The 25,698-nt window shown below is 55.7% G+C and overlaps 1 protein-coding gene across 2 annotated transcripts; it reads right to left on the bottom strand.

Moving 5' to 3' along the window:
- On the bottom strand, positions 1-25,127 carry Rtn4r (reticulon 4 receptor). 2 transcript variants are annotated; one of them, XM_005077525.4, is made up of 2 exons: positions 24,652-25,127; positions 1-1,677 (listed from the first exon to the last, which is right to left on the bottom strand). In XM_005077525.4, exons 1-2 carry the CDS (start codon positions 24,671-24,673, stop codon positions 278-280), a joined length of 1,422 nt encoding a protein of 473 aa, XP_005077582.1. In that variant the 5' UTR covers positions 24,674-25,127; the 3' UTR covers positions 1-277. The 2 variants fall into 2 exon arrangements, with proteins under 2 accessions (XP_005077582.1, XP_040607106.1); XM_040751172.1 differs by lacking the exon at positions 24,652-25,127 and adding an exon at positions 21,823-22,598.
- Between the last annotated feature and the right edge of the window lie 571 nt (positions 25,128-25,698).

The following is a 25,698-nucleotide window of genomic DNA, read 5'->3' as shown; positions in this document are numbered from 1 at the left end:
TTAAGAAAAAAGCTCTTTATTCCACGTCATCCGATATTTTACACAAGTAAAATAAAATTCATATCTCTATATACCGCGATCCGGGTGGGAGGCGGCGTTCTGGAACAAACGCCACCCCCGGAACCCTGTAAACATGATGGGGTGGAGATGGGGGTGGGCTGGTGGGGAGGCATCTGTCAGGGAGGGCCTGGCCTGCCCCACGGAACCTGTCCCTGGCTCTGGCTGGCGGCATGGAGGGAGACCCCATATGTACACACACCTGGTAGCTGGTGTCTGGTCAGCAAGGCCCGAGCACTGTCCAGAGTATCAGTGCAAGGCCCACGGGAGCGAGGCTGCAGGCCAGAGCAGGCAGGGCGCCTGAGTCCTCTGCTTCCCCGGCTCCACCGCTTCCACCTCCTGCCTGGCCCAGACGGCAGTGGCTGCGGGTGCGATTCTTTCGGGAGCAACCTGGCCTCCTGCGGGGTCCCGTGGTGGGCAGTCCTGGTGGCTCGGACCCCCCAGGCCGTACAGCAGTCAGTGGGGGCTCTGCAGAGCTGGGCAAAGTCCCAAAGGGAGAGTCATTAATGTGCCGTGGGCCTGAGCCGTTGCCTGGTGGAGTGTCACCAGGGGGTACGCGTCCCTTGAGGGCATTTCCAGCAGAAGCTGGCCGCCCGGGTTCCAGCACTGAGGCTTTGTCTGCAGCGTCCGGCTGGCAGCACTTGGGGAGGCCCAGCAGCTCCTCATCAGTGAGCTGAGTGGTCAGGATGGGGTGGAAGGGCCCCGAAGCCACAACACAGCCCTCTAGGTCACTGGCAGCCAGGCGCTTAAGATCACGGCTGGCCAGGCGTGGGGGCAGGCTGCAGGGCACCTCTGACGAGGAACCTCGGAACTTCTGCAGCCAGGCCCAGAGTGGACGTGCCCGGCAGTCACACACCCAGGGGTTGTCATTGAGTCGCAGGTACTGCAGAGATCTCAGGGGCACTAGGACCTCTGCAGGCAGCATGGAGAGGTTGTTGGCAAACAGGTAGAGGGTCATGAGGCGGCCGAGGTCCTGGAAGGCGTGTGGATGCACACGAGCCACGTGGTTCTGGTGTAAGAGGAGGCGGTCAAGACTGTGCAGGCCGCGGAAAGCATGCTCAGGCACGCTGGGGATGCGGTTGCCATGCAGAAAGAGGTGTGTGAGGTTGCCCAGGTCACGGAAGGCATTGTCAGGCAGTGCCTGCAGATTGTTGTCTTGTAGGTAGAGGTACTGCAGAGCTGCCAGTCCACGGAACAGGCCGGGCCCCAGCTCCTGCAGGCCGCATCGGTCTAGGTGCAGTGTGTGCAGGTGGCCCAGGCCACGGAAGGTGGTGGGGTCCACGGCACGGAGCTGTGCATTGTCACTGAGGTCTAGTTGCTCCAGGAGGGTCAGGCCAGAGAAGGCAGTGGCATCAATCCGGGCCAGAGTGTTGGAGTGTAGCCACAGGATAGTGAGATTTCGGCATGACTGGAAGCTGGCAGCGGGCACGTGAGAGATGCGATTGCCATGCAGGAAGATTCGCTGGCTGGAGGCTGGGATGCCAGTGGGCACAGCCTGCAGGCCCTGCTGGGGACAGCTTGTTGTCACCTTGGGCTCATTGTAGCACACACAAGCACCAGGACATGGTGCCGCTACCCGCCAGGCCTGTAGCCATAACATCCATGCCAGCAGCCGGCTTCCTGTAGGCAGAGGAAAGGGTGATCAGATAGGGGTCCTAAGAGGTGGGAATTGATGCTGGAACCAGTTCCCCTTGGGTTGGCCTCAGGGAACTGGGCAGGGTCCAAGGCTGCCAACCCTGGGAATGGGACTATAGGACCTCGACCTTCCACAGCATAGAGACAATACTGGGCTGTGAGCTGTCCTTGGTGATCCTGTCTGCACCTCTCAACCCTCATGCCTTCCTACCTCATACATCTGCTGACATGATTGCTGCACTGTTGCTCACCCCCATAGGGGTTACCCAGGCGGTCACCAAAAACACATATCTAGAAGCCCTTCTGAGGTAGATGCATACACCCGTCTCAGGACTCCAGGGCACACAGTCCCAAATCAGCCCCAGCAGGCTACGGGGTAACATGGAAGTCGGGACTCTGAAAACACCCCGGGAGCAGCTGACTCATCCCTAGGCCTGTCGGGTCCCTGGGCCCAGGATGCAGAGGAGGGGCTGAGGCCCACAATCCACACCCTGCCCAGGCTCCCCCAGCTCTTGATAACCTCTGGCAGCCGGGATTATAGGGAACCCCCTCGAGGCCCTGGAGGGCACAGCCTGTCTGTAGGGGTCTCCTGAGGCCTGGCGTAGGGCTCCTCACTAGCACCTCTGCTATCTGAGGAAGATGAGCCTGGGTGTGGGGAAGATGGGGAGGGAGGGCCTCTCCCAGGCCCCCAGGGCAGGCTGCTCCCTCCTCCACACAGCCTCCCTTTTAAGCACTTCCTGACTTGGCTCTGAACACCTTCTGCAGCCTCCTCCCCCGCCTCATTCTCTGCTCCATCCCTTCCCAGCCTTCCTGCCCATCCCTGTTGCCATCCTACTTCTCCTAGTGGCCCCAAGGCATCAGGCCCCATTCTAAGTTCCTGGGCCAGAGATACCTGGGTGTGGCCAAAGACCTATATTCACAACAGTAGATGCTAGGGCTGGGGTGCCACATTCCTAGGAAAAAAGCTCCTTGGCCTGTCACTAGAGCCCCATCCCTTTTGAATGCTGAAGGCTCTTTCAGGAGTGAGTCTATTAAAATGTGAATCCCCCTGGGAGGGTTATGGCTTATCAGCTAACACCGTCATTGACAGCTAACACCTGTGTTGACAGCTAACACCTTTCTTGGCAGCTAGCTAAGAGCAGGATACTGCAGACAGGAGGCCAAGGCTGGCTAACTGTTTGGAGTTGGGAAAAGACTAGGAGCCAGCCTTCTCTACCCAGCGTTGGCCTCTGGGGACTTCTACCTCACACAGGGCCCCTTACCACAAAGGGTCTTCTGCGTGATGCAGTCTGTTGCTCTAAATCCCGGACCCCACAGGGCAAGCAAGTCTAACAGTTCAGCAAGCATTCAGGCTCTGGGATCCCTCTTCTCAGACTCAGTGACTTCATTCAATGAGCTTGGGTTTGCTGGGCCTAGGGTCATTTCTTGGCAGCTATGGTGGCAAGCCAGGCCCAGGGACCTCCAATCCACAGATGCTTGCCCCCACCACGCCCCAGATTGGTCATGTGTGGGCTTCACTTGGGCCTGAGGCTCTGTTTAAGCAGCCTCTCACATTCTCTTCTTACATGCCCCCCTCCCCACCCGGGACAGTGGTATATGGCCACATCAACACCCCTTGATGCCTTAACTGCTGTCACAAAAGAACACCATGCCTGTGCATAGCACTTCCTGGACCTGACCTCAGGACCCAAGGCTAGTAAGTAGGGGCTTTCATGCACCCAGGGCCAGGCTGGAGATTTTACTGCCACGGGTGACTGGGGGGGGCACTATCAGCCCAGCCACACCACATACTGCCTGTCACCTACAATGCCACACATGTCTTATCACCCATGCTGCCTCACATGCACCGAAGGCACCACCAGTCTCCGTGCCATCACTCCAGTGGTAGACTAGCTCCCAATGCTGAGGTTGCCCACCGATAGCTCAGCTGGGGTCAGTGGGGGTCCAGGGCTGCCCCACAACAGGGAGGTGGACAATCGGAGGAGCGGCTATGTGGTGCCCGGCATTGCCAGGCAGGAGGTAGAAGACACAGCTGAGTTCCTGCTGGAAATCAACTTCCGAGAGGCGGCCCTTCTCACCCACCCTGTGAGCACAGGGGCTGGGGAGGCTCTTCTGCTGTAGCCACAGTAATTGGCTCCAGCCTGGCCCCCCTTGGGGCCTGCCCGCTGGTCTCCATGACAACCCCTGCGCTGAGCAAGCATGAGGGGGCATCTTTTTATGAGATAATCAAACCCAACTTTGCAGCATAGCTTGTGTTCCCAGCAGGAGTTTGGGGAAACACTGGACACCTGACCAGGCCGTGAGGGTGATCCCTAACCCCACCCCAGGGCTGCCAAATTGTCTCTCTGTCTGCCACCGTGCATGGCCTGCTTCTGCTCATCCTTGGGGCTTCTGCAGTGCTTCCTCTGAACTCCAGGTCTGGACCCCTCCACACTCACGCTGCTTTCACTGCAAAACCTGCCCACAGATTACATTTGAGATGGCGGCCTTCCTTTTGGGGAGCAGCCTGGCCCTCTTACCCACCCCCCGTAGGCTACACCTGCCACTCTCAAGCCCTCTCTTTCACGTCCCCATTCTCAGAAGGCACCCAGCGTGCACACGTGGCAGAGTGGGTGGGGTGTGTGTGGGTCCATCTCTCTCACATGGGATCCATGCAGAGACCCCCAGGACACTGCAGCCACTTGAGCCAGCCTTAAAAGCTATGCACAAAGTGATATTTCTCTAAATATACCCCAGGCAATTTTCATCAGATTTGTCTGTGGGTCTCCTCCAGGGCTTTTCTGTGGGGACTCACTAGCTGTTGGAAATGGGTCATGGCCAGTGGTTTAGCTTGGGTCATTTTGGGAGACACAGGGACATGAGGATGTCAGTGGGAACGATCTGGTTTCCTAGTGCACATGGCCTGGAGATTCCCCAGGCAGGGAAATAATGAGACACAGACCCTGGGGTCCTTCTCCACCTGGGGCAGCCAGATCAGGCAGGATACAGCCACTGGCATCTGTACCAACAGATGTGATTCAAGAGCCCAGAGTCGCCATCATTGAGGAAGGAGTAGGGGGGAGGAGGAGGAGGGAGATGGGAGAGAGGAAGAAGAGGAAAGGGGAGGGGGAGGAGAAAGAGGGCAGGGGCAAAGGGAAAGAAGCCAGGCAACCAGAGGATTCAGAGAGGGGAGAGAGGGAAAGGGAGGGGCCAGCTGGGGTGGAGGCTTCTGGGGCCTTGCCCAGCCGCTGGAGCCCACAGGCAGGCACTGCTGAGGTCAGCAGCTCACCTCAGCAGCCCAGTGAGCTGAGACTGCCTTCTTTAGCATCTTCCCAGCCCACTGCGTTCTCGCAGTCTCTCCACCCTGGCCTAGCCTGACTGCCTGTGGGGATGTCCTCCCGTCCTTACAGACCCAGGGCACTGACTTGGTCCTTCTACCAGTTGGGTGCCCTTGGTTCCTGATGTCTCTCTCAAAGGCTACCCCCACAGATTTCGGAGTGCCACAGAGAATCTCATTCTCTCTTCACCACCAGCATCTACTTACAGATGAGGGAACTGAGGCAGCGCGCGCAGGCCCTGCTCCTACACTGAGACGGTTTAAAAGGAAGGAGAGGCGAGGGTGGTGGCGTGCGCTACCTGGAGGGCTGTCAAGGAGAGTCTAGCTAGCTCATGAAGGACAACTGTTAGGTGGCCAGGGCAGCCAGGGGGCACTGGACTTCTGGCCTGCTGGGCAGGCTCTGGGGGCACAGGGGTCTCCTATGCTATCTACAGCTGGGAAGATATCTTCATGGGTCAGAGACCATAGAAGTGGCTGGATTGCTGAGGCAGGCCAGAAGAGACCACAGTTATAAGGCAGAACAGCTCAGCATACATGACCGGAAATAGCTCTGTAAGAGGGTGGAGGGACCAGTGTCATCCCCACACTACAGAGAGTCGCAGGCGCCCTCCCCTGGGCCCACCCCCCACTCCTGCCAGCGCATCACTACTGACCCCCACCCCACCTGTACCCTCCTCTCCACTCATTTCTCACCTGCCACCCAGCCTTGGGCCCACAGACAAGGGCAGTGACAGTGCATTCACACTATGCTTCCTGTGTCCTCCTCAGAGCATAGTGATGGGGACAGGAAGGTGGCAGCAGTTTCCACAGAGGCCAGCCCACCCTGTGTCTCCTGCGGGTGTGGCCACTAGCATCTGCTGCCCTGTCCTGGTTCCTTGAGGCCTTGTTCCTTATTGATCTTGACTACAGAGCAAAATAGGCGGGTCGGGTCGATAATGGGTAAGGTCACTTACCACGGTTGGCAGAGATGAGACCCAAGCTGCCCTGTGAACTCTGCTCTGTGTGCCTATGTGACCAAGCACCTAGAGGTTCTGCCTGGCTGAAGCCCATCCGACCTGGAGACTCAGTGTCCCCTCCCTGACAAGAGGCTAGTTGCCCCCATCAGGTGACCAGCAAATACCTGTTGCCTAATTACCTGCCTCCCACCCCCAGGCCTTTGTGGTCCTGCTGCTAATTCAATCCATCTTCCATTCCAGGCTTCAGTCCCCAGGGACACTAATGAGGAACCAACCAATGACTGGCATATCCTTACCATAGGCATCCGATGAAGGAGACCTCCTTCGGACATAGCCTAAGCCCCTGGACTGCCCCACAAATGCTCCATCCCTCCTGCCCATCCTGATGCTGCCCTGGTGGATGCTCAGCCTGGCAGGTCTATAGTTCTGCCTTCTGTGCCTCGAATCTATTTCAGGACAAGCATCCCAGACTGAGGCCTGGGTATCCCACCCTATCCCTGAATCGGCAGCTGACCTGTGAGGCCCAAGTGTCAGCACATGGGGTAAACACGAGACTTGGGGTGCATGTGGTAGTTATATATACTTGGTCTCAACTGGAAGATAAAGACATATGCTAAGGACAAGCAGTAGGGGCGGGGAGGGCAGACACAAAAATGTGTTGTTAGTACATGCAGTATGCAAAACAGGATAAATGTATTATAGAAGCCAGCATCCCTTGGGCACGGGGCAAAAATGGGTTGGTACGAGGGGCCTGTGCAGACCTGGGCACCTAGAGGAGGGTCTGCTACCCTGCAGTGGGAGGAGTAGGTGACACCTCCCCACATGTTCTTGCATTTGTGAAACATGATCAGTCAAGCAGGGAGGTGGCCTCCACAGGCTGAACTCACTTTCCTATAAACAGGCAGGTGCAGGTCTTGAGGCCATCATCAGCTTACACCATCTGGGACCCACCTAGTGTGTCTTAGCCTCTCATCAGGAGGGAAGCAGGCAGACAGAACCCACAGGAGAAGGCCAGTTAACGAAGCCTCAGCACACCCTCCTAAGCTGGGCTCCCCGGCCTCCAGAGACCTCTGTCACAGAGCCAGTGGCAGAGGCAGGACAGGTATGCAGAGCCAGTGGGAACAAGGAACCCTCTTCAGCTAGATGTTCCCACTGGAATCACCCTCCAAGGCCAGAGCATTAAGTCCATGGAGCTAGAAGAAAGGCTGAAGGGCCCCGGACAAGCTGGCCCAAGAGCTAGCTGTTAAATTAGCAGTAAGCTGGGTTTTGGCATGCAGCCACGTAGATGTGTTCACCCACAATCCATGTCTGCTTTTGATCCAGTGATGCTGGCACAGTGCATGGTGTGACCCACAACGCTGGGCCCTCTTACAGGAAGTTTGTCAGCCTGCATTGTGACTGAACACCTTATGTGTGCAGTGCTGCTATTTTCACATTTGTGAGGGCCCAGCCAAGGCCACTCAACCTCTTGACTATGGAAAGGGAACCCAAGGGTCAGAGAAGACCATTCATTGCTCCTGCCAAGCCTGTATGGGTGGGAGGGCTGAGCACAGTGGTCTCTCACCTTAGTGCAGGGTTGACACAGAGGAACACTGGGCAAGATCAGCATTTGGGGACTGAAGGCAGAGTGTGAAAGGGAAGTAGTGAGTACTGATATCCTGTTCAAGTCATGGGAAACCTAGCACATTGTAAGGACACCGTCACCGGGAAGACATTACGCATGCATAATGGTATTCAACTTGGAAATGAAACAGGGAAGTTGAGGCATTGGGAGCTCAAGGTCAGTCTGGACTACAAAGCAAGACACTGCCTCAAAAATCCCCAAACAAAACACATGCCTTTAATCCCAGCACTCGGGAGGCAGAGGTAGGCAAATCTCTGTGAGTTCGAGGCCAGCCTGGTCTACAAAACTACACAGAGACATCTTGTCTCAAAAAAAAAAAAAAATCTCCAAACAAGCTGGGTGTAGTAGGGAACACCTTAATCTTGGAAATGGGAAGCAGAGTCAGGAAGATCAGGAGTTCAAGGTCAGCTACAGTTACATAGTGAGTTCAAGACCATCCTGTCTTAAAACAAACAAACGGGTTGGAGAGGTGGCTCGGCAGTTATGAGCGCTTGCTGCCCTTGTAAAGGAACCACTCTGGTTGCCAGCACTCACACAGCAGCTCACAACCATTTGTAAGTCTAGTTCCCAGGGATCTCATGCCGAGCAACAGCATGAGACATGCCCATGGTTCACATACACTCAGGCAGGCAAAACACTCATACACTTAGATTTTCAAAACCTTAAAGAAAAGAACAAACAAGACTAAGAAAAAGATGAACAGCTGTCCCCAGAGATCAGGAGGAAGTCATAATAGTCGGTCCTGATTTGGGAAGGATGGAACAAATCTAGGGGAGGTGGGTTTGGGGTTGGTGGTGTCTTAGTTTAGGCGGGGTCTGCTGGGATGTTGGTCCTGCTATGCCAATATACTCACCTACAGGATTTTAGAGGGCTCGATGACCCCTTTGCTGCAACCTACCCAGAAGCCCTGCCCAGGTCCAACTGAGGCTTCTCTGACCCATTAAACATCCTTGGACGGGACAGGACCTGGGGGCATGAGCTTCCAGAACATGAGCATGCCGGTACTGACACTTCCCAAGACATCAAGAGTCTGGCCTTGGCTAGTGGACATTCACAGTCAAAAACAAAAGCTCTATTACAGGCAAGAATACTTAGCCCAGGAATGGTGAAGACAGTACTTCTTGGTAGACAGGAAGGTTTGGACCACTTCTGATGACCTCAGAAGCAGCTACTTATGCAGACCCACGGCCAGGATCACAGACTGAAAGTGGGCTGCAGATATCATCACCATGATCGTCACCATCGCCACTGCCATTGCCTTTAGCATCACTATCAGTACAGTGCCACGATCATCGCTGTCATCACCACACCATCCTTATCATCATGGTGTTAGTCAGCTTTCTGTCACTGTCACAAAACCTGAGCCAACTTTTTAGGGAGGCAAGGTTTACTTTGGTCCACAGTTTTAGAGGTTTGGGCCATGGCAAGGCAGAAGTGCACAGCAGAAGAAGTTGCTCATTTCATGGCATCCAGAACTCAGAAAGAGAAAGAACTAGAAGGGGATGGGGTCTTATATGCCTTCAAGGGCACACACTCAATAGCCCCTAGGGCCAACCTTCCAAAGATTTCACCACCTCCCACCATGAACTGGGCTAGGTGTTCCATACAAGAACCTTTGCCTCCTGTAGTCTAGACATTCAGGATCTAGACTACAGAAATTACCACCATCAGCACCATCAGCACCATCATCACCATCATCAGCACCATCAGCACCTCTACCATCATCACCACCATCAGCACCTCTACCATCATCACCATCGGCACCACCACCATCATCACCATCAGTACTATAAGCACTTTACCAGCTACAGGCAAAGAACCTGGATGGCAAACAGCCCAAGACAAGCTTGAAGCACATATGGAGAGCAGCCAGCTTCACACAAAGGCAGGGAATCACAGGCAGGTGAGCAGTGGCCTTGTCCCAGCCTCAGAGGTTTGAAGTCATCCAGAGTGTCTTTGATGAGCAGCTGTTTCCTAGGGAAGCACTGTCACTGCCATCATAACTCCAACCTCAGCTCAGAAGGAGGACAGGACAGAGGAAGGATGAAGGGATGAAGGGAAGAAGAGAAGAAGGGAGCATTCCTGGACACCTCTCTCCTGGGGGTTTCATGACCTCTCTATGGTACAACCCTCACGTAAGCCCACATAGGCACATACATTTGAATGCTTGGTTGAGTGGCACTATTTAGAAGGATTAGGAGCTGTGGCCTTGTTAGAGGAAGTGTGTCACTTGGAGGTGGGCTTTGAGGTTTCAAAAGTCCAACCCAGGCCCAGTCTCTCTCTCTCTCTCTCTCTCTCTCTCTCTCTCTCTCTCTCTCTCTCTCTCTCTCTCTCTCTCTCTCTCTCCCTCCTTAGAGTCAGAATCAGGATGTAGCTCTTAGACACTTCTCAGCACCATGCCTGCCTGCCGCCATGCTCCTTACCATGATAATGGACTAAGCCTCTGAAACTATAAGCAAGGCCTCAATTAAATGCTTTCTTTTATACAAGTTGCCTTGGTCATGTTGTGTCTTCACAGCAATAGAACAGTGACCAAGACACCCCACTGCACAGTGAGTAGGTGATCATTACTTCTACTCCCTACATAAAGGCCCTGAAGCATGCTAAAACCTAATAGGGTACCACTAACGCCAGGGGACAAGGCATATAATGGGCCCCAGGATCCCCGCAAGCTTACCCAAGCTCCCAAGGATCACATAGCAGGAATGGATAGCTACTATGGCCTCCTTGATCCCCTGAAGAATGTCACTCTTGGCCCAAGCCTTGTTCCTTGGGCTGGTTGAGGGTTCAGGCTCAGATGTAGGCTCTACCCACTTTTAGAGTAGCTGAAGAGGCCATGCCCCCTGAGTCTGTCACCACACCAGCAATGTGAGGCTCATGCTGGGCCAGCACCATCTCTTCAGGACCCAGTGCTGCCTCTAGCTTGGAATCCCCACTGAGGTGTCTCTAGCCAGGTCTGGGCTGGGGCTAGTGTCCTGCCTCCCCAGAAGTTAGCCCAGAGCCTGACACCCATGATTGGTGTAGCCAGCCTATATGTCTAACCTGGGTCACTGTGATTCAGCTGGAAAAGGTGAGGCACAGTTCAACACAGGTGTTGTCTTGGAGCCACAGAACCACACTGGCTTGGTCTGATTATTGTCCCTGCTCTGTGTAGAGAATCCTGTGTCTGTACTAAAGGACAGCCTGGCAGCTAGGCTGTGCTTAACACACACCTGAAGCTGTGTCCTGCCCTCTCTACAGTCATCTTAGTAGGCTTGTGTCCTGCACAGCCTGCCATACCTTCCATGAGACCTGAACTCAGGTAGCATCAGCTGCTGCTGCTTCATCACCAGGGACCACTATTCTCCCTGCTCTGCCCAACCACGGTCACATAGAGACTTGGTGCGCCATATCTGATAGTGATCAGGAGCACGCCCTACGGAGAGTAGGGAAGGAGTAGAGAAACATCCAGAGAAAGGGTCTCTACTCTTGACACGTGGAGAAGACCAGGGCAGTTCCTGCTTGTTGGTTGGGAACCTGCCAGTTGACATGTACCATCTCAGCAGACCCCTGAAACTGTCCCACCCCCCTGAAAGTGACCAGCAGCCGTCACATGTCTGAAGAGGTGCAGTGCAGACAACAATGAAAACAATTCAAGAAGCTGCAGATGGAGGGTCATGAATAGCCAGAAACTGGGGGGAAATTGTAATCAGGGGACCCAGGGATAGAAGTAGATTTCAAACAAGAGCAGGGTGCTATGACCAAAGAGTCACCAGAGAACAAGAAAGAGTGTCTAGAAATTAAAAATAGAATTGCTAAAATTAAAAGAATCAATAGAAGGGTTGGAAAACAAGGTCAAGGAAATCCTCCAGAAAGAAAAACAAAAACTGAATGAGATTCAATAGGCAAATATAGGTCGAACGTGTTTTAGGGCAGTTCTATGAAGAGAAAACAGAAAATGGAGGATAAAAAAATTGCCCAAGAAATAATACCAGAAAACTTCCTAGAGCTGAGGGCCTTCGCTGGATACTCACACCGAATGTCAGGCTCCTGGGGACCAAGGGAAGTGTGAGGCCAGGAGGAAAAGCTGGCCGTAAGCAATGTGAGGGAGCACAAGAACTCCCCAGGGCACTGTGGGTAACTGCAGGACTCAGAAGAAACTTTAAAATATGGAGCTCTGGAGATGGGGCAAGAGGAGAAGCAGACACCAAGTCAGCTGCAACCCAAGGAACAAAGGAGGGCATGAGAAAGCGCATCTTCCTGAGCAGGGTCAAACTCGGCTTAGACCATAGAGCTGGAGGGCAAGGAGGGCTGGCGTCCTGAGCAGGGACATGCTGCTCACTGCTGCAGGCCCCTGCTTAGCCGGGGTGGCCGAGGATGCACCTACATCCTTTGTTATGGGGGCTTCCGCAATGCAGACGCTTGAAGGGATTCTCACGGGCCCAGCTCCGCAGCCGCTCTCTCCCCCACCCCCCCAACCCCCCCCCACCCTCGTCAGTCCAGATGTCCCTCTGCATGCCCGCGCTGCGGTTCCACCACACCTGACCAGCCCCACCCGACACTTCACATGTGAGGTTAGAAGTCTTCTCACTGCCACGGGGCCACCGCCCTGCTTGGTCTCCATCTCAGGCTGCAGTGAGGAGCAGGGAGGCAGCTGAGAGTCGACAAGGGCCATCTTGTACTGGAAGCAGGACTGCAGCCACTAGGCCTCAGGCCGAGACCCAGCTTCTCTGTTTTTCAGATCCTAAACCTGCAACAAAGCCCACAGCACACAGGCAGGGGCAATGTGAATAAGGAATTGCTCTTTTATTAATGAGTGATAAATTATTCCTATATGATTGTATGTGATAACGCTTGCTTAGTTGAAATCAATTTGGAATGGAAATTGTTGGCGGCTTCTCACCTGCGCGGGTGGAAGCCAGGCACTCTTGTCTCCTACAGAAAAGGAGGTCACTGTATTTTGGCTACATCCTGATGCTGCTTCATTTAGGGTGCTGTGGTAGACATCACGGGGAAGGGCAGTGGCCCTGGGTTGTGCAGCCAGGGAACCCAGGTGCTCCTAACCTCACTTCTGACAGCACCTCTCCCCAGGGTGCAGCATAGGTGAGCTCAGACTCTCAGGGTGGCTTTCCCGAGGCCCCTGTCTGCAGCTCGAAAAAGTACAAAGCTCTGTTGGTGAAGTGCTTGCTGGGAAAACGTGAGGACCCGAGTTAGGACCCCCCTGCACCCACAAAATAGCCAGACATGGCAGCGTGAACCTGCAATTCCGGTACTGGGAAGATGGGTACTGGAGGGTCCCTGGAGCACACTGGCCAGCCCATCTAGACAAATTAGCAGGTTCTAAGTTTGTTGAGAGACCCTGTCTAAAAAGTAAGGTGAAATGAGCCCCCTATTAGTCCAGGACCCAGGCTCCTTTTGGGCTGAGAAAGGACCAGGCTAGGAGAGTACCCTCCCCAACAGGCCCTAGGCCCTACTGGGGACCACTCTAGTGACCATAGCGTGGCCAGCAGTGTTAGCAGCCGTTTCTAGATCTGGCTGCATCCATCTCTCCCATATAATCCTTGGGGATCTGGGAGCCCTGACTGTCACCTCACACAGGTCACACCCAGTGCCCAGTGTCCAGCTCAGTCCTCTCGTGCCTCTCACAATCAAGCCTCAAAAACCTTTTACCCTTTTCCTGGTCACAGTCCTAATGATTCCGCAAAACATGGCTCCAATCTGTTCCTTCCCCAAAGCCCAATGCGAGAGCGTCCGAGATTCTAGGCCTCTAGTGCTCCTATTCTGACACATGAAGGCCCCCCATAACCAAGTCTTCAGCATCTCTTCTTGGGAATGCATACTTACAACCCAGCATCCACAGCCAACCACACCCTCCCTCTACTCAGGCCCCACCCACTCCTCAGCTGCTTGGGGTGGCTGCAGCCGGCACCTGTGATCACGACTTGGCCAGCAGGTATCAGGGGGTTAGTCCCTGGTCTGCCTGCATTCATCTCTCCCATGTGACCCTGGAGGATTTGGAAGGTAGCTGTGAGATTGGGTCACCCTTAAGTCCAGCTACATGGGCCAGTTTGGTCATCACTGATGCTTCACAGGCCTGGGCTTTCTTATCTGTGCAGCAGGAGAGCCGGTCCCAGGGAGGCATACCTGTAAAACACACCCCAGGGTCCCTACCATCCACTCAGTGCCAAGGTTCCCACAGGCTGGCACAGAGACTGAGATGGTCTCTGTGTACCCTGTTTCTGTCACTGGGCCCTGGGCACCATGGAGGCAGAACCATGACCTGTGAGACGCACCCAGTAGGAACTCTGTGGATGTTTGTCACATGCAACTACATGCTCACTGTAGGCAAGTGACAGACTTTGTGTAGCTGTAGAGATGGCATTCCATGAGGATGGCCAAGGCTGGGGGTACCGACCCTCTCCTTACTGGGGGAGGCTCATGTACCCAAATGCTGAGGGTCTGAGTGGCCCTCAAGAGTGGCTTCACTTCTGCTATGGATAAATGTTTGTACTGTCTCTCCCCACCACCACCTTTATTTTTTTGAGACATTGTCTTATACTGTAAGGCAGGTTTAATCTAGAATCTACTATGTCACCCAGGCTGGCCTCAAACTCATGGTGACTTCCTGTCTCAGCTTTCCAAGAAGTGGGATTACATCATGAGTTCCTAAGCTAGGCTTTCCCCCAAAACATATGCTGGAGTCCCATCCCCAATGATTTTATTTATTTGTTTGTTTGTTTGCTTATATTTTGAGAGACCAGGGGCCTGGGATCTCAGCCGCTCTTGCATTGGGCTTTGGGAAAGGAACAGATTGGAGCCATGTTTTGCGGAATCAGGACTGTGACGAGGAAAAGGGTAAGTGTTTTTGTGGCTTGATAGTGAGAGCCACGAGAGGCCTGAGCAGTGCCTGAGCTGGACACTGGGTGTGACCTGTGTGAGGTGACAGCTTAGAATAGCCTGGGACTCTTTATTTTATTTTCCTTTTTGAAATGTTTGTTTATGGGTATTTTGCCTTCATGTATGTCTGTGTACCATGTGGGTGCAGTGCCCCTAGAGGCCAGAAGAGGGCGTCAGACTCCCCCTGGGACCAGAATTACAGATGGTTGTAGGATGCCATTCGGGTAGGGACCCAAAAGCAGGTCTGCTGGAAGGGCGGTCACACCCTTAACTACTGAACATGTCTCCAGCACCAGCCTGGAACTCTCCTCCATCTTTCTGCCTTGATCAAAATGTCTGTGCTTTAGGAGTGTAATCAGTGTACCCTACCTCTGATAAGACAGTATTTGAAGTGTAATCAGTGTACCCTACCCCTGATAAGACAGTATTTGAAGTGTAATCAGTGTACCCTACCCCTGATAAGACAGTATTTGAAGTGTAATCAGTGTACCCTACCCCTGATAAGACAGTATTCGAAGGGGTTAGTGGGAGGTGACTAGGGTTGACACCTCAGGATAAGATCTGAAGGGCCAGGCTTCGAGATAGATTAGTGGCCTAAAGAGACCCCAGAGAGGCCATTTCCAAAGCAAGAAAACCACCGGCCAGCCAGGAACAAGTAGCTCACTAGAACCTGGCTGAGCTGGCACTCTGATCTTGGAGTCCCAGCCTCTAGAACCGAGAGAAAATTAATTTCTGCCATTTGTGACGCCCAGTTCATGGTATTTTGTTACGGCAGTACAACCTCCTTCTCAAAACTTTGGAGTATCTTTTCAGGGTTTCAGCCATGAGTATGATCTGGTAAAATTCAAAATGTTTCTGGTGCGTTCTGTTTGGTCTCGCGTTGGTGCCAGAGCAGGCAGAAAGAGGAATAAAGCCACGGCCTTGTGTCCTGAGGTCCCTGCACACCACAGTCAATCCTGTAGGGCGGCCCTGAGTCTATCGGTTTGGGAGGCCCAGGTCCACTTGTGTGTGGGAGGGGGTGCTCAGGTGGGATCCCCAGTCTCTGAGTTTATCCTTTCATCTGGAAACAGAGGTCAGGACACCTACCTGGTTCATGCAGAGCAGGTGCACAGTGACTGCATAAGAGAAGTCCAGCCCACCAGCTCAGAAAGGCCTGAGGCATGCCTTCTCCCTGAGGAGCTATTCTCGCCCTGTGGAGAAAGCCCCAGTCCTGCCCTTCCCTTGCCTCCTGCAGGCCTTTGTTCAGGCAACTCCCCTGGGGCAAGCCTACCTCGTTCCCAGGCCCCTGGCCTCAAGGAGGCTCCTGAGCCCTTCCCAGTCCTTCATCTCTCCTGGCCTTGTCCCTGCCCACCTTCAGACCTGCAGGGGCTTCTGTGGAGCCCTCTGGAGTCAGTGCCGCGCACAGGGCACTAGTCAGCTGGCTCAGAGCAGGTCTCCACCACAGACGTGCCCAGGCGAGACAAGGACAGAGGACATCCACAACCTGGCAGAAAAGAGACCCTGGGCCCTAACTGTCTGCCACCTCAGAACCACATGTAGCAAAGCCTGCCCTCCCAAGGGCTGCTGTCACAGCTGATAAAGATGGTCCTACGACCTGAGGGCCTGGGGGTCCCTGGGAATTCATCTCCTGAGACACTGGGTCTTGGTAGCTGTCTTGGGGTGGGGAATGCCTTAGCCAGAGGTGGACTAGGCTGGTGGTGGAGACGCTGGGACCACCAGGGACTCTGGTGTATAAGTCACTGCCCCTGGAATTGCTGCATGTGACCGAGGCCCTGTGGGACAGGCAGGAATGGCGTAGGCTTCAGTGTTAGGGAGGGCTCTGAAGAGGTCTGATGCGCCCCCCCCCCCACGAGCCACCTCCTAGCCGGGCCGTGGCTCTGGCAGCAGGTAAAGAATGGAGTGCATTAGGACCACCATCTGTCTCGGCTGTGATGGGCTCTCTACTGACATCCAGGAGGTATGTAGATAGAATATCTTTATGGGAAGAGTTTTTCTTTTGCCAATTTTCGAACAGGAAGCCAGACACTTGTCACACCTGTCCTCATGTCAGCCTCTGCCTGACATAAATTGGGGCTGAGGCAGGGAGATGAAAGGCAGCCTGGACACGGCCCAGTGTGCAGAGACCACGTGTCAGGCCGCAGAACACACCGCCACGAGGGTGTCCTGCTGGGGCTGGGGGCAGTGGGCTCCTCCTCTGCCGCCTCCACCTCCTCCCGTGCCCTGCCCAAAGGACAGCCTGCACCGGCACCCCTGCCTCCCATGGAGCAGGGAAACATCTGCTCTGACACAGCCAGCCCCCCCTCCCCAGCAGAAGCTCCATTTCCACTGGGAAGGGAGGACCCCACACAGAGGGCAGACCTTAGGGTCCCTGTCCGTTCTCTTGTCACCCACACCACACCTTTCTCCCTTGAGATTTGAGGACATCTCCATGGAACCTGGGATGACTTGGGGAGAAAAGATGTTACAAAGATCTCAAGGTCCCCACTGCCCAGCACAGGGCCGGCCTCTACCTGGTGACACCAGGAAGACTTCGGTGAGAGAAAAGAGGGAGAGACCAATGTACCCGGAGGCCTTCCTGCAATGGGAGCCTACCCAGAGCCCAGCCTCCTCACCATGTGGGCAGCCCAGGGCCATCAGCTTTACCAAGGACAGGGTTAGGGCTCTCCCAGAGGACCAGGCACACCCAGGATCACAGCCCTCAGGACCGTGCAGGTAACCAAGGCACAGTCTTGGTGGAGAACACCAACAGTCCTGCTACTTCCTCAGACAGTGGTGAAAGTTTGTGTCTACAGCCCTGCCAGGGTCCCATGGGGGAGGGGGCACAAGCCCACTCTGAACTGTCTGAGGAAGGGAATGCTGGACACAGCAGGTGAAAAGTGAGAGACTGTCGGGGGCATGACAGAGATCCATGAAAGGAAGCCGCTGGTCAGGGCAGCGTGGAGGCAGAAGTAGCCATGAGCACTGTAAGTGGCACATTCTGGGTGACCTTGGGCTGGCCTGTAGCCCTCTCTGTACTGCCATTCTGGAGGCTGGCCAGGCTCAGGATAGAAGCTACCCTGTCTTTCTATGGAATTCTGTTTCCAGTCACAGTTTTGGGGTCCATTGCCTGGACTTCTTCCAAGGACCAAGTAGGAACGCAAGCACCCCCTCTCACATTCTGCCAGCTGAGTGGAGGCACGAGAGCCCCCAAATAAAGGAGGGGCTACTCCTCAGTCAGCCAAGCTGCTATGGCCAGGCTCCTGCCCAGGGCCAAGCTGCACCTCACATTTCCCAAAGGTACGAAGACATCCTACCCCCAGTGGAAAGTCTAGCCTCTCTCTGTATTCCCCAGCTGCTGGACATGCCTGGGGTGAGTATACCAGTGACCGTGAACTAGACCCCTCAAGACAACTGGTGAAGACTCCTTTGGCAAACAGGCTGGGGGGAGGATGGGGGCTCTTCCGGTACCCTCAGTGCTATGCACAGACTTGGGATCAGAAACCCACAGGGCCCACACACCTACTCCCACTTTCTGTCTGGGTGCGGGGCAAGGGTAGGTGGCCCCGATCAAGAGTAGAGGAAGTACAGGATTGGGGACTTTGTCTCCCACTAAGGGCTCCAACGCTATCACCCACCTCAGTTTCCACAGCCAGTTCCCCCGGTCCATGCTGGAGGCACATGAGCGTTGCAGCCTGCCGGGAGGAGTCCCATCATCCAGATGACAGGGAACCGGCCAGCACGGCCAGATCAAGCTCCCTGTGGCCAGCTGGCTTTCGCCCGCGTGTCACCTTCACATTATCCGCATGCCAGCAGGGGAGCTCAGGAGCCAGCATCCGACTTTGGCTTCTGGAGCCTTTGCCCGCAGCCATCTTGGCCAACGAGGCTGCCCGAATGCCCGTCCTAAGGGCCACCAGCTTGGGTATTTCCCAACAGATAGGGGCAAGCAGGCGGCGAGAAAGAATGTTCCTCTTTGCTGATACCCAGCAGCCTGCTGGACCATCCTCTGCAACTATTTTCTGGTGTGGCTGGCCACTGCTCATGCTCCCTAAACCTTCATGCCAGGGTGGGGATGCCTGGAGGATGTGGAGATGGTGGAGTGGGCACCTGGAGTCCAGGTGGCACCAGGGTCCCCCATCAAGGGTGAAAGAGATGGTTTACACACAAGCTCTCTAGCCCACCGAGAGAGCAAATGAGCCAGGTTAGGGGCAGCTGGGGGAACTTCAGGTAGCTCAGAGGCTACCATGGCAAGCAGACAGCCTGAGTGGCATGGAGGGCACCTACACCTATAGGCCAGGGCGGGGTGGCTCTAAGATGGGCTTGCAGTGAGGGCTAGAAGGGACTAGACAAGAGGTCAGACTGGACACTGGACTTGACTTTGGGGACGAGGAGGAGGAGGCACAGACTCTGGGCAGAGGATATGACACCATTGGCTGAATCTGGGGAACCTGGGATGCTCAGGGGAACACAGCTGGGGAACTGTGGCATCAGCTGGGAGGCAGCTGGGTATCAGCAAAGATGAGTGGCCTCACTGGTGTGAGCAAGTGCCCAGGTGCCTGTCTATCCACCCCTGCATCACCAAGGAGATGTTCAAGGTGGTGACCCTACTACGGGGCAGGCTAACTGGCTGAGATGGGCGCAGGCTAAGTGGTCTCGGACACTGAAGACCTCTAATCGCAGCACTAGCCTGGCGCTTGGCAAGGAGGCCACTGTTGTGCATTAACTACTGCCAGGGCAGGTTGCGCTGGACTGGACACGGGGTGGGGTGGGGCACACGAGAGCGGAGGCTGTGGATTCCCAGATGTTGTCCCCCTTTTCCTGCTTTCCATCCGTGTTTCGCTCTTTCTTGTGTACCTACTGTGTGCAGGCCTGCTCCTGGCCCAGCTGCCAAGTGATGCCACCCACCCTCTCCCCCGGAGAACAGCACCCTCATATTGAGGAGGACTGTGTTTTCTTGGCCCTCGGGACACTAAGCTGGAAGTACCACCTCTGGAAAACAGTCACGGATTACAGATGACACCTCAGTGACCAGCCAAGAGTGGCGAGGCCCAAGGTCGCACAGCAAGCAACACTGCCTGGGCTGATCACACGGCTGCCTGGACTCGGGGAGGGGGAGCTCCTGGCAGGCTCCCAAGCTGGCCCCATCTGGGCCCTGGCAGGAGGGTGAAAAGAGCCACCATCTTAACAAGGTCACAATAGCTGGGACAAATCGAGGACGCAGTGTAGAGGATTGCAGGCAGGTCAGGGGCAATCTGAGAGGGCTCCCAGGAGGCAGTGAGCGCCCAAGAGCCTCACTGTGGTCTGAGACCCCAGCACTGTAACATGTTCAGCCCCACCCCCTACCTCAGTGGGCCCCTCACCCAGCTTCAGCCTTTGCCTGACATTTCCCGTGACATTTGCTGCAAAGAAATAGAGTCATAAATCCAAAGGTTAAATTTGCACATTGCCTTACAATGCCAGGAGAAACCTGTCCTTCCATCCAGCAGGTGCCCCATGGGTGGAGCTTGGTGTGGGACGGCCTACCCATCCCCCTGACCCCTCCACCCCTTCGAGGAACCCCATCACTATTTCCCCAAATGGCTTCTTGAGTACACCAGGCCGTGGAGTTTGTTGCACACTTTGACTGTTGGAGATGCCGGCCCCATCTGAAACCAAGGCCCTGAGATGCCCTGCGGGGAATGCCACATGAGCACCTTAGCCCAGCCTACTCCAGATCTACCATAAAACCTTTGTCTGGAATTCAACAGCACTCCACGAGACTCCAGTTCCCAGGAGGGCCAAAGAAAACTCTCGGGCAAGCTGCTCCCTGCGAGGCTGTGCCACATCCGGCCTCTGCCAACCTCCATGTGCTGAGCGGGGCTTACTGTCTGCTAGACCCACCTGGGTCAACATAGGGAGGCCGGCTTCTGCCTGCTCGGAACCTCCCCAAGACACGTGGGAGGTGTGCCAACAGCTCCCACTTCTTACCTCCACTCGCTGGGTCTGGCCGCCTCGGGGGAAGATTATGGGGGTGCATGCGGACACCTCAACCACCTCAGCCTCTGCCTTTCCAGGTCAGGGCTGGAGACAGGTGGTCCCAAGGGGTCAGCTGAAGAGATGGCCACCCTTACAGCTGGAATCCTGGCCCACTTCCCATGTCATCGGCCTGACATGAAAAAAGACTCAGGTGGTTGGGGGTGGGGCGGGGCGGGGCAGAATTAGGCCCTGACTGGAAGCTGGCCCAAGTGTGTAGGAAGGGGCACACACCCTGGTCCTGATGAGGACTTGTCGGGATGTATATGGCCAGTCATATGGCTGAAGGCAATGCAAAAGGCCAAGGCAGGTTTAAATGAACACATTTGGGTGCATTCTCAGGAAGGGATTCCACACTCACCGTTTAAGTATGATTCACAAGAATAGTTCCCGATGTGCAAAGTGTTTAAAATACAGCGACAAAAGAAGAAACTGCAGTACCAAACACCGGGTGTGATGGGACTAGCCAAGCCCACGCACTCTGGGGACAGGGAGGGAGACGGGGGACATGTCCCCCTACCTACTGCTAGGCTCCCACTGATGGCGGTGTGGTCACCCATCCTTGGACACGTCTAACCCTGGGATCAATAAGGTAAGGACTCGCCCCTTCATCGTCTGATCAGAGTAGGATCTGCAGGCCACAAGTGGTCGAGTGAGAGATGGAGGGTGAGAGCAACTGTGGCATCTGGGATTTGGCCACGTGGACGGCACAGGTGACCTTGGCTGCTTGTAGCCAGACCACAGGGCAGGCATACTAAGTGAAGAAGGTGCCAGGCCTAAAGCGACGGGCAGAACAGCCATACTGGCTCTTATGGATCTGAGGGCACAGGGCCTGGTTGGCTGCTGAGAGTTAGGCATCCCTGCCTAGGGTTGAAAGTCGGGGCGCACAGAATGGGGGTTGAACAGCATGAACTTCACTGACCAGGCAGGCACAACGCAGTGCCAGGAGCCTTGGTAACTCTAGAGGGTCAGGTCCTTCTCATACACTTCTTCCACTACACACACACACACACACACACACACACACACACACACACACACACACACAGAGACACAGACACACATACACAGAGACACAGACACACACACACACAGAGACACACACACACACAGACACAGACACACACACACACAGAGACACAGACACACACACACCCTTCTCCCGACCCCTTTCATGGATGCAAAGCCTGCTGGGAGAGTTTCTAGGCCATAACCCCCAGAAGGGCTCCCTGTGCCTCTTTCCCAGCTGAAGCCATCCTCCCCCACGGAGGGTATGGTACCAAGAGGCTGGCAAGCAAAGGTGCTAGAAGCCAGCCTGGATGGCAAGAGGGAGGCATGACCCACAGCCCTACACCTCCCAGGCAACTTACCACTTACAACAAACAGCAGCAAACCCGGGCTTCTTCCCAGCCAGCGAGCAACCCGGGCTTCTTCCCAGCCAGTGAGCCAGCCTTAACCTTCCAAGATAGCGGGCTAGGACCACCTTCCAGGAAGGGCCCTGGGCCAGCCCTGAGGTTCTCCTCCTCTTGTCCTCGTGTTAGAGGACATGTCTCATCTTCTGCAACCACATATCAGTCCTACCAGGCTCTGGTTGGTACAGGGCAGAGTCACAGGCTTATCACCATCATGCTCTCTGCTCACAACCTCCCTCAATATCCCAACAGATCTTCCAGGGTGAAGGAGGGGCCTAAATTGGCAGGAGTCCCAGGAAAACCCCTATTGACTAGGAGTTGAAAAAGCATATTTGGGGACTTTTAAAGCAGAAATGCTGGCGGCCAAAAACTCCTAGGAAAGCAAGGTTTGGAGACTGAGACCAGCATTTCCAGTACTTGGGAAGCTGAGGTGACCTCAAGTGTAAGGCCAGCCTCCGCTCTGTGGTTACACCTGCCTCGGAACAAAACAACAATAAAAGCTTCTTGGTGCAGGGTATGTGGCACATGCCGTTAATCCCAGCACTCGGGTGGATCTCTGAGATCAAGGCCATCCTGTTTTACATAAAGAGTCCAGGCCAGCCAGGACCACAGTGAGACCCTGTCTCAATCCAGATCAGGCCCCATGCCCAGGGCTAACTGACTAACACAAAATGGACCTTTTTTGGAGTTCTTTTTGTATTTTTGTCTTACTGATCTTTTTCTTTCTTTTGTCCGTTTTGGTTTTTGTTGTTTTTCTTGGGTTTTGTTTTATTTTGCTTGAAAAAGAGAGAACATGAAGCTGGGTGGGTAGGGAGGTGGGGAGGGTGTGGGAGGATTGGGAAGGGAAAAGAAAATAATAAAAATATATAGTATGAAAAAATTAAAACAAACAAACAAAGCCACCTCCATGGGAAATGTGGACAGACCCCACTGGGCATCAGCTTGGAAATGCCCCCAACAGCCTCAGATTACGGGTGGCTGAGACAGGGAGAAAGCTCTTTAAGAAGACGCACTGGCAGGCCCGGTAAGCTCCCCTTTGCCAGGAGGGATCTGGCTCAGACCACACCTGACTGAGGTCCTGCCATGGAAACACACCTTCCTCCCCTGGCCTGGCGTAGGACAAGAGAGATGGGAAGACAAGGCTGGACGTAAGGAAGGGAGAGGCCAGCTGGTACCCACACACCTGAGCTAGGCGAGCACCACAGAGCAGTGTTCCAGAAGGTCACCAGGATGGAACAACTCATGTGCTAAAGGCAGGGCGTCCGGGAGGCCATGATGGGTCAGATGCCCCAGCTGGCGGAGCTGCAGGCAGCCAAGTATGCTCAGGCTCGTGCCCCTCTACTGTGGTGTTGACCTCAAGCTGTCCAGGTAGATTCCAGGCCACCACTGCCTTCACCCTGGCTGGGAGATTCTGAACCTCACAGCTTGGACTGGGGACACTGAACAAAACCCCTCAACACATTCCCGATTTGGGCAGGGTATAGGCACCCACACCCAGAGGCAAACTAAAACATGCAGATGTGCTTACAGGCACATGTGGTCATGCACACAGTCACATATGTGCAAATACATACCATGCTACACACACACATACTTGCACATACAGACCCGAGCACTGGGAAGGGGACTCCAGGACTTGTCCCTCTGTCTGTGGGTCCAACTACCCAGAGCCTCCCTCCTCAAAACCTGAGCATTATCTACATGTGAGTGGGTCCTGGTAAGGGGCCCCAGCGTGTACTAAGCATGAAGATCACAGCAGGCAGACTGCGTAAATGCATGTGTGGTCACAGGCATGTTGGCAGGAGCGAGAACAGGGATATGCACCCTTGGAGTCCATGTGTGTAACCATAGTGTTTACCCATGTGCACCCTAGGGCAGATTTGGTACGAGTGTGCATTGGAGGTGTGCAAGGCTATATGTAGCCCACATAGACACGTGCAAAGAAACGTGTGTGCAGCCTGCGGCACCATGGACATCAGCAGGGTAGATAGGGTGGGCACCTGGGAAGGCAATGTGTTCACTCCACTCCAGATTCTCCAGGTAAGTCATGTCCAACCTACACGAAGCCCAACCTCCCTTGTCCCTGCTGCGGGGACTTTGCACCCGGATGGGAGGAGGGATCCCATAGGGCTGCCAGGGAGAGGGTGCTTCGAGCACCAACGCCCCTCAATGGAGCCTCTCACTCTCAGGAGCCCTCCCGATCTCAGAGGAGGCACTGCTTTGTGTGTGTGTGTGTGTGTGTGTGTGTGTGTGTGTGTGTGTGTGTGTGTGTCCTCCTTGCTACCTGCCCCAGTGACAGCGCTGGGATTGCCCTGTCCCCCACGCCCTCTGCTGCCGCCAACACCCCTATTCATCCCTATTTCTTTGACCCCAAAGAAACAGCTTCTGAGCAGAGTCCGCCGGGCAGGCGAGATACCCCATCTCGGTCCGGTGTCCACGTTTCTGCAAACCCCGCTTATTAACCCATTCGCCGCCTGTGCACTCGCAGGTGGGACCCCGCCCTTCCAGTCCGCAGCCTCCACCCGACCCTGGTCCAACATCTGGAACCTCCGACCCGCCATCCCTGGCCCCGCCGTCGCCGTCAACTTTCCCGCAAAGCCGCAACTTTTGCGGCTGCCGCGGGCTCCGCCCTCTCGGGGCCCAGTAGCTAGCGGCCAGCGCGCGGCGTGGCACTGCGGTGGCCCTCGGGAGCGCCCCGCGACCGGTCCCCGGCTCCGGTAGCGCGGGCCGTGCCCTCTCTCTCGCCGCCCCGCTGCAGCCCGACTCTGGAGCGGCGCGGACACTCACCTCCGGAGGACGCCCTCTTCATCTTCGGGGTCGAGCGGGGCGCGTCGGGCACTGAAAGCGGCTTCGGGGCGGGCGCCCGTCTGCGCGCGGCCGGGTCCGCATCCAGGCGCCGCCGCTCCGGCCAGGTCCCGGCCCGGCCGCGGGACGAGGCTCGGGCGCTCCGCTCTACCGGGCCGGGCTGGGCTCCGGGCTGCGGGCGCGCAGGGCAAGGGCGGCGGCGTGGACTGGCGGGGCGCTCGCAGCGCGGGCCGGGAGAGGATGAATGTTTTATGGGATCATGTGGTTTGACGCGCGGAATCCGCCCGGTCTCCCCGCCGGCCCGGGCGGGGCGGGGCCGGGGCGGGGCCTGACGCCGGGCGGGGCGCTCACCTGGGCGCGCGGCGCGGGCGCGAACCGGTGGGTACCGGGTGCAGGACCAGCCGGCGGGCGGTGGGAGGGGAGGCGAGGGTGCCCGGCGTGCGGTCCAGGTGGCAGGAGGCGCTCAGCCACCCGGTGCACGGGCCACGCGCTGCCCCAGACAAAGGCGGCGCATTCCTGAAGAGGCGGCGGCCCCTGCAGGCGACCGCAGGCACAGCGTCCCGGAACGGGCCGTGGGCGCGGGCTCGAGGGCGTGGCGGCCCAGCTTGGCCGAGTCCCGAAGGTAGTCCTGGGCATCGGAGGGGCGCAGCAGGCCTTTGAGTGGCTCGCCTCCTGCTTGCCCCTTAAATCTCTTCGCTTGAGGGAGGTCTGTCCTCGGAGACGCGGTAAGCAAACTGAGAGGAGAGGCTTAACAGTGCAGTAGTGCTCGCCTACCCAGCTTTGTAACCCTCTCTAGCCCCCTGTCCCAGGGAAGACACTTGGGCCTTGTCTTCCCCTGTCTCTGCACAGGCTCCCGTGTCTCTCCTTTTTGCGATGAAGATTAGAGTCTGAAGACTCCTCTGGACCCACTTTTCACCAACCCAGACCAATATAAGGCCAATAATCCTAAAAGCACCCCCCCCACCTCACGGAACACACACACACATACACACACACAATCTCTCACTGCTGCTTGGGTACTCTGCCTGG

This window comes from Mesocricetus auratus, unplaced genomic scaffold, assembly GCF_017639785.1.
Source record: "Mesocricetus auratus isolate SY011 unplaced genomic scaffold, BCM_Maur_2.0 Super-Scaffold_100008, whole genome shotgun sequence".
Classification (NCBI taxonomy): domain Eukaryota; kingdom Metazoa; phylum Chordata; class Mammalia; order Rodentia; family Cricetidae; genus Mesocricetus; species Mesocricetus auratus.
Note: the sequence above shows the minus strand (reverse complement) of the source record. Positions and strands in the feature narration are given on the sequence as shown.